Consider the following 8,508-nt stretch of genomic DNA (forward strand, 5'->3'; position numbering starts at 1 on the left):
CCCAGAGTCCCTCCCCCCTGCCTCTCCAGATCTCCCCAGCCTCAGGGCACCAATCCTGTCTGGCCTCCACTTTTCCTCCCCCTTCAGTACCCCCCCACATCCTACCGGTTCACTTGGGGGTTCCTCCCATCTCCCTGGTCGTCAGAGTCCCCCACCAGGGGCTGGCAGGCACCCTAGTTGTGGGGAGAAGCCAACTCTGTGTCTTCCCACACCACCATCTTGACTCCACCTTCTGGATTTCATTTTAAATACATGTTTCAGAGAGAAGAATGAATTATTACTTATCAATTAATTAGCTGCCTGGTGTGTTCAAGAAGAGTGGTGGAACATTCGTGTGTAAATCTATAAAGGAAAAGTGCTGGGAGAAGCTTGTGTGCTGTGTAATTAGAGCTAATTAACACATTTGCTAATTGACTATTATTTAGCACTCCAGCTGCTGAGAAAAATCCACAGGCCCATTAAATATTAATTAGCAAAAGTCTATTGTCTGATCCTGTCAGATTCTGTATTGATGAGATTTTTTTTACAAGCACAGCTTTGTTAGGCTGGGTACAGAGTAATGCACAGTAGCTGGTTATTAAGGAACAAGAAAATGAGGATCTCATAATAAACACATATGCTCTGTGTTTCAATCACTTTTTTTCTCCTTCAACTGATTACATTGTCAAAAATACTAAAAACGAAATATTCATCTGTGTTTGCATAGCTACCTACAATCTTGAGATTTATATGACTACTATTACATCAGTTCTTGGCCCCCGCCGTTGTTCCCAGAGGTTGGAGTGGGGAGGGGGAGAGCGGACAGCAGCCTGGTAGCCAAGTGCCCGCGGCGGTGTGCCTTGGTGAGACCTGTCCCTCTGGAGGCGTCTCCTCTCGGGTGTTTCCGTCCCGCGTGTGGCAGGAGGCGAGGCCCGGGCCCCGCCCCCTCGGAGCGCACCTTGACGGAGGCGGGGCTGAGGAGGCTAAGAACTCAGGACGTACCTGGTTGAGTTCCTGGCGGAATCAGCCGTTTATTCCACCATTCACGCATTCCTCAAACTCCCGCGTGCCTGGTCTTGTGGGGACAATGCTGGGGTCCCAGGGCCCCCGGCCCTGCCCACTAGGAATCCCCTGACTAGAGGGATGTAGGGGAGACAGGTGGACTGGGACATCCCAGGCCCCAGTAATCAGAGACGTAAAATGTGTGTGGGGGGGGCGGGGTCCTTGAGGACTCATTTCCTGGAGGAAGAGACAGTGGCACTGGGGCTGTGAAGGATGAATACGAGTTTGCCAGAGCGCAGCATGTGCAAAAGCCTGGAAAGGAGCTGATTGGAGGGCCCATCACCAACGTACCCAGAGAGACAGCCCTGTCCAGCCTTCACAGCCCAAGGGGAAAGACCAGAAACTCACTAACTGATGATTAAACAGGATAATTTAAGATGGTTTTGGATGTCATGAATAAAACCTCATAAATTGGGCTTCCCTGGTGGCGCAGTGGTTGAGAATCTGCCTACTGATGCAGGGGACACGGGTTCGTGCCCTGGTCCGGGAAGATCCCACATGCCACGGAGCGGCTCGGCCCGTGAGCCATGGCCACTGAGCCTGCGCGACCGGAGCCTGTGCTCTGCCACGGGAGAGGCCACAACAGTGAGAGGCCCGTGTACCGCAAAAAAAAACAACAAAAAAAAACTTCATAAATTAAGTAGGGAGGGGTGGTAGGATGCCAGGGAAGATTGGCTAGTCTAGTAGGGTCCCCTGGTGAGGTTGCATTTGAGCTGAGACCTGAGTGTCCGGGGCAGCTGTGTGCATCCTGGGAAGGTAACCAGGCACAGGGGACTGCCAGGGAAATGTTTGGAGGTGAACTAAGTTGAGGTGGGATGTGGCGTTAGGCGTGACCCCATGGGTCATGGAGAGCCCTGCAGTATCCATGGAGGCAAACCTACACAAGCTGGGACAAGCCCCAGCCACCTGTACCTGCCCCCTTAGGGGCCCTGACTCCCTGTGGGCTGTTTCTTAAAATAAGGCCAGGAAATCAAAATTCTGGGAGGCCGTTTACTGACACTAAGCATAAAATCAAAGCAAGTGAAAATATTCTGTTCTGAAAAATAAGTTCAGAAAGAAAAAAAAAAAAGCAGAAGGATACTGTAGCCCGGTGGTGGTTAAGATTAAAGGTATGGGATGGGCTGCCAAGGTTTGCGGAGCGCTGTGTGAGCTCCAGCAAGTTACTGAACCTCTCTGGGCTTCCTTTTCCTCCCCTGGAAGGCAGGAAGGCAGGAATAGGAGAAGTGCCATTTCTGAGGTCACTCAGGAGTAAATGAATGGGTACGTGCAATGCGCTCGCTGGCAGCGCACGGAATAGTGTTGCTTAGTAATATTATGCAGAGGAAGAAGATCATTATTATTACTTCTCACAACAGCACTGTCATCTCTCCTAGAGGCTCCTTCTGCTATTCGTGCGTGACTCCTTGCCCGCTTCCCACACCTCAGCGCTGAAAGACTGGGCGGCGGGGGTGAGGGAGGTACCCATTTCACAGATGGGGAAGACGAGGCTGGGAGAGGCACCACCACAGCCAGCAGAGGGCAGACTGCAGGATTTGAGGCTCAGTTGACAGAGCAGACCTGGCTCCCAGGGGTGTCCGTGAGGCCCTGCCCTTGGTTTTGTTTCCCTCTTCTCTGCCCCCTTCCTACCTCGGGGGTGGGGGGGAGCCCGGAATGCTGCTCTCCCGGGAACCTCTAAGAAAAGGCACCAGAACACATCACAGGAGCAGAGGGCTCACAGGGAATCCCCCGCCCTTGCAGTGCTGAGCTGGGCAACCAGGCTGGGGAGGGAGCGTCATTTCTACAAGGCCCCCAGGGTAGTGGGACAGCCCCGCAGAAGGTAAGGGATGGGTGGGGGCTGGCTTCCCGGAGGGCTCCACATCCCCCCCTTCTGCCAGCATCTCCCGGCTGAGTGACCTCTACTCCCAGAGCCTGTGATCTCATCTATACCCTGGGCTTGAACATAACAGAATCCACGCCCCACGGCCCCACCCTCCAGCCCCACCCTCAACTGCTCTGTTGTCTTGGCAAGTGACTTCCACTCTCTGTGCCTGGCTTTCCTCTTCTGTGATGGGGGATAATAGAATGCCCCTTAGTGAGCAGATTAGATGAGATCTTACCTGTGAAGTGCTTGGCACAAAGGAAGCCCTTCATTCATTCATTCATTTCTTAGAGAGTTAGAATCTCTCCTAGGATCCAGGCACTCAGGCTCAACTTTGAATGAGGCAGATAAAAATCTCTGACCTCTGAAGCCAATATTCTAGAGGGAGAAGGGCAGTGACCAGATTTTAAAAATCTAGAGAGTGTCAAGGGATCACAAGTTCTGTGAACGAGGAATCAGGGAAAGGAGGATGAACTGGTCTGTTGTGGGATGGCAAGTGTTCCAGTTCCAGACAGGGTGGTTGGGAGAAGGAGGTGAGGGAGCGGCCCAGGTGCAGATCTGGGGGAAGAGAGATCCAGGCAGAGGAGATGGCTCGTGCAAAGGTCCTGGGGCAGGATCGGGCTTGGTGTGTGGGAGGAACATCAAGGAGCCCTGAGTGTCTGGAGCAGAGTGAGACCCTTGTGTCTGCAGGCCTTGCTAGATCCCCACCACCACCACCACAGGGACTGAGCCAGACCTTCCAGAGGGACAGTGACGAGGACTAACATTTCCTCTGCTCCCGCCACAGTATGGCACTATTAACATTTGGAGATGGATCATTGTGGTGGGGTCTGACTGTGTACTACATGTAGGGGTTTGAGCAGCACCCCTGGCCCCCACCCCCTCGATGCCAGGAGCACCCCCCAGTCATGACAACCACAGATGTCCCCAGATACCACCCAGTACCCTCTGGGAGAGGGGGTAGAATGGTCCTGGATTGAGAACCACTGATTTAAGTCCATTTTGCAGATGAGAAAACTGAGATCTCAGGAGAGGTAGCAACTAACTCAAACTTGGGCCATGAGAGTGTCAGAGCCAGGCTCCACACCCACCCAGGTATGGGGAGCCCTTATTGCTCTGATAGACCTCATGTCCACCTTCCCTGTCACCTCCCACCAGGTGCTGGACATGGAGGAGCTGACCATCTGGGAACAGCACACAGCCACGATCAGCAAGGTGGGGCCTCCCTCCCTCTGCGTGGGTGCTGACGGGAATGGTGGGTTGGTTCCTGCAGGACAGCCTTTGTCCCAGTGAGAAGCAAAATCACGTTCTGTCTCTCATCCCCGCTCAGGACCCCCGCCGAGGCTTTGGCATTGCAATATCTGGTGGCCGAGACCGGCCCGGTGGATCAGTGGTTGTGTCCGATGTGGTGCCCGGAGGACCAGCTGAGGGCCGGCTACAGTGAGTGTCAAGGCAGCCGGGTTCCGGCAGGGGTGGGGGTTGGGGGACACATCAAGAGGAGGGAACTGTGTGGGCCAAAACCAGGAGGCTGGAAAGTGCCTGGCGCTTTCCAGCTCTGTCAGTACGGGGCTTGGGGCTGGCAGAAGGACAGACAGTGACTAGCCCCCACTCTCCTCAAGGCACTGGTCCTCTGATGAGTTCTGGGGGTCATAGTGGTCCCAGGATGCTCCCGGAACAAATATCCTGGAAACCTCTTTTTGGCTGGAGGGAGAGAGACCCAGTGTCCTGAACCCTTGGGGATAGGAGGCTCCTGGGAGTTATGTTGGGAAAATGGTTCTGGGACCCAAGAGGCTGACGGGTGATATGGCTCAGCTCAGAATCAGAGACCAGCTTCAGAGAGAGAGAGTATGAAACCGACAGGGAGAGAAGGGGAGAAAAGCAGGAAGAGGGGGCCCGAGAGAAAGAAGTGAGGGGGTACAGGGACACCAGGTGTAATTGTAGCTTATGTTCTATGATTGCATTTCACCTTGGGGTTCTGCGATCAGCCCCATTTTACAGATGAGGAAACTGAGGCCCAGAAGGATAAATGTCTTCATGAGTCTGGGGACACCAGTAAATCAGAACCAGGCTTTGTACACATGGGGGTACCTGCCAGGGGCCCTCAGGGCAGGCCTGGGGAGAGGGGCTCCTGGGTGATGTCTCCTCCCTGAGATCCGGCCTCCTCCCTCAGGACAGGGGACCACATCGTCATGGTGAATGGGGTCTCCATGGAGAGTGTCACCTCCACCTTCGCCATTCAGATACTCAAGACCTGCACAAAAGTGGCCAACATTGTGAGTGAGGGCTCGGTGGGAGAGGCAGCCTTTGGCTCAGGTGGCACTTCTGCCCCTGGCTGAACCCCACTTCTCCTGGCCCTGTTGCCCATGGGCAGTATGAGTATAAGCTTCCCCAAGCAAGTGGAATCTTGTTTCCATTCACAGCTTGGATGTTAAGGCCCAGAGGGACCAGTGTCCCCCAGGGTTCCCCAGCGTCCGCCATGGGATGGGGCAAAGCCTTGAGCTGCCCCCTGCCACCCCGACCGTCTCTGCCTGCCCTAACAGACAGTCAAGCGTCTCCGGAAAGTCCAGCTGCCCGCCACCAAGGCCACCTCTGGCCTGGGACACCAGGACTCAGATGAGGAAGATGGGCCGTGGCGCCAGGATGAGGCTGACCACGGCCAGGGCTACGAGGGTGACACGTCCAGCGGCTCTGGCCACTCCTGGGGCGAGTGCTCCCGCCGGCCAAGGATAGGTCGCCGGAGCCAGGCCGGCAGCCATGGGCGCAGGAGCCCGAGCGGCGGCTCCGAGGCCAACGGGCTGGCCCTAGTGTCTGGCTTCAAGCGGCTGCCGCGGCAGGACGTGCACATGCGGCCCGTGAAGTCCGTGCTGGTGCGGAGGAGAGACAGCGACGGTGAGAGTGGGGGCCACGTTGTCGGCAGTGGGGCTTGGCATCCCCGGGAACAGGCAGCACTGCTGCCCCCAAATCTGATCACATATGGTGTCTGGTCAGCAGAATAATGGCCTCCAAAGATACCCACATCCTGGTCCCAGGACCTCTGGATGTGTCACCTCACGGGGCAGAGGGGACTTTGCAGGTGGGGTTAAGTTAAGACCCCTGAGACGGGGATGACCCTGGATTCCCCGGGGGTCCTAGTGTCATCACAGGGTCCTTATAAGAGGGAGGCGGGAGGGTCAGAGGCAGAGAGAGACGGGAGATGCTGCGCTGCTGGCTGTGAGGATGCAGGAGGGGCCGCGAGCCAGGGATGCGGCACCTCTAGAAGCTGGAAAAGGCGGAACCGATGCTGCCCTGGAGGCTCCAGAAGGACCAGCCCGGCCCACGCCTGCATTTAGCCCCGTGAGGCCCATTTCAGACTATTCGATAAGTTTGTGTTGTATTATAGCCATTACGTTTGTGGCAGTTTGGTACAGCAACGGGAAACTCACACATCATGACATCAGTAGACTGTCGAGGGATTAGTAGGTATAGAACAACAGGGACGTGATCTCTCATTCCTGTCTTGAGTCAATGGCAGTATTGTGACCTTGGAATTCTGGTCATGATGTGACAAATGACACTGGGATATCTACCCCACATTGTAATTTTAATAATCCTGAAAACGCTCATCGTGATGTCACTGAGTATTGGGGTTGTGACCCCTAAACCGCTTTGGTGATGTCATCTGGGTGTTGGGAAGGGACAACCTGGGCTCTGCTCCTTCTCAGGTGCCTGCTGCTGACTGCTGCGCAATGATATCAAAATCCCTGCCCCAGGGCCTTTGCACGGGCTGTTCCCACCACCCGAAATGACCTTTCCAAGACCCCTGCAGGGTTTGCTCCCTTGCTTCATCCAAGACCCAGCTCAGACGTCACCTCCTGAGAGAGGCCATCCCCCAACACCTGTCCCCAAACTGCCCCTCCACGGCCGCTCTCCCCACCTCCTGGCTTACTCTCTCTCTCTTTTTTTTCTTTTAATACTTTTTTAAAAAAATTATTTATTTATTTATTTTAAAAGTTTATTTATTTATTTTTGGCTGCGTTGTGTCTTCGTTGCTGCGCGTGGGCTTTCTCTAGTTGAGGCGAGTGGGGGCTACTCTTCAGTGCAGTGCACGGGCTTCTCATTGCGGTGGCTTCTCTTGTTGCAGAGCACAGGCTCTAGGCGTGTGGGCTTCAGTAGTTGTGGCTCGCGGGCTCTAGAGCGCAGGCTCAGTAGTTGTGGCACACAGGCTTAGTTGCCCCGTGGCATGTGGGATCTTCCCAGACCAGAGTTCGAACTTGTGTCCCCTGCATTGGCAGGTGGATTCTTAACCACTGCACCACCAGGGACGTCCCCCAGCTTTCTCTCTTCCCAGCGCTCAGCATCACCGGGTGCTTGTGTGTTCCACCTCCCCCAACTACAGGAGACCAGGTCTGCTTTGTCAGCTGCCGACAGGCACCTTCAGGGGGAGAGTGCCCGCTGAAAAGGGGCAGCAGGCTGAAGCCTGCCCCCTCCCTGCACGACAGCATCCTGGAAGGTGGGATGGTTGAGGGCAGGCGAGAAGGCTGAGGTCTGGGAGCCCCTGGCAGCGCAGAACCTAGGCCCTGCCTCAATTTCCCTCCTCTCCCCCCCACAGATTTTGGGGTCAAACTGGGCAGTCAGATCTTCATCAAGCACATCACAGAATCGGGCCTGGCTGCCCAGAACAGCAGGCTCCAGGAAGGAGACCTCATCCTACAGGTGAGCCCCTTCCTCCTGTCAGGGGACGGTGAGAGGCAGGAAGACCGGGGCCAGAGGGTAACAGTGTTACCGAGGCATATGGCACAGTCAGCAAAGCTGGTTCTGAACCACTTGCCTCCTGCATTGTGGCCTGTTTCACAAAGGTTGGAGATGGCTACGCAGGATTTTCCCCCCTTCCCCCCATCTGCTGCAAATCCATTGCCAAATGTCGGTTTCTAGCACCCCCTTTGGGTTGTCTGTTTCTGGTATCCCCGGAATCACATGACGTGCTGGCTACAGCACTGATTCATGGGCCTGCCTTAGGTGCCTGGATGCTAATGGTCCAGAGACCAGGCTTTGAGGAGCAGCTCTGCCTTAAGAGCTTGGTTTCCTTCTAGACTCCTCCCCTGAAAATCTGTTTCTAGTGATTACTAGTGTTTGATATACAAATCATTTCCGGTTGATTGTTTCTAGAGCTTCCTCAGAGTTATCTGTTTCTAGTGACCCTGAAGAATTGTCTGTTTCTAGTAGTTTGGGGCTGACACTTGAAACAGAGCTTGGAGGTGGGGCTGGGGGCTAGAAGGGTTACTGAAAACAGACATTCCCAAGAGAAAATGTTAGCAATGGATTCCTGGTGAGTGGAGATGACACTAAATCCCTCCTAGGAATTGTATGTTTCTAATCAACTTCTAGCTGTCTGTTTCCAGTACCTCCCAGAGATTGTCTGTTTCTAGCATCTACATATTTACTCCCTCTCCCCCAATTAGAGTTGTTTCTAATATCTGTTCCTAGTGTTTCCTGAGAAATTTCCCCCCCTGGGGAAATGAGAGTCAATCCATTTTTAATTTTTCCCTAGCGCCCCCCAACCCCTCTTAGAAAATTGTCTGTTTCTAGAATTCTTCTGGAGGTCCGTTATTGGCATAGTCTCCTCTCACAGC

General features: G+C 54.4%; 1 protein-coding gene across 2 annotated transcripts in view; it reads left to right on the forward strand.

The window, feature by feature from the left end:
* The window catches only part of TJP3 (tight junction protein 3), a 30,903-nt gene that overhangs the window by 9,837 nt on the left and 12,558 nt on the right, over nt 1–8,508 (forward strand). For both annotated transcript variants that reach the window (XM_007460348.1, XM_007460347.1), the window contains exons 2-6: nt 4,058–4,114; nt 4,230–4,339; nt 5,070–5,172; nt 5,440–5,788; nt 7,488–7,591. In XM_007460348.1, coding sequence (XP_007460410.1) covers nt 4,067–4,114; nt 4,230–4,339; nt 5,070–5,172; nt 5,440–5,788; nt 7,488–7,591 — 714 coding nt within the window. In that variant the 5' untranslated portion in view covers nt 4,058–4,066. The remainder of the gene's footprint in view (nt 1–4,057; nt 4,115–4,229; nt 4,340–5,069; nt 5,173–5,439; nt 5,789–7,487; nt 7,592–8,508) is intronic.

This window comes from Lipotes vexillifer, unplaced genomic scaffold, assembly GCF_000442215.2.
Source record: "Lipotes vexillifer unplaced genomic scaffold, Lipotes_vexillifer_v1.1 scaffold225, whole genome shotgun sequence".
Lineage (NCBI taxonomy): Eukaryota > Metazoa > Chordata > Mammalia > Artiodactyla > Lipotidae > Lipotes > Lipotes vexillifer.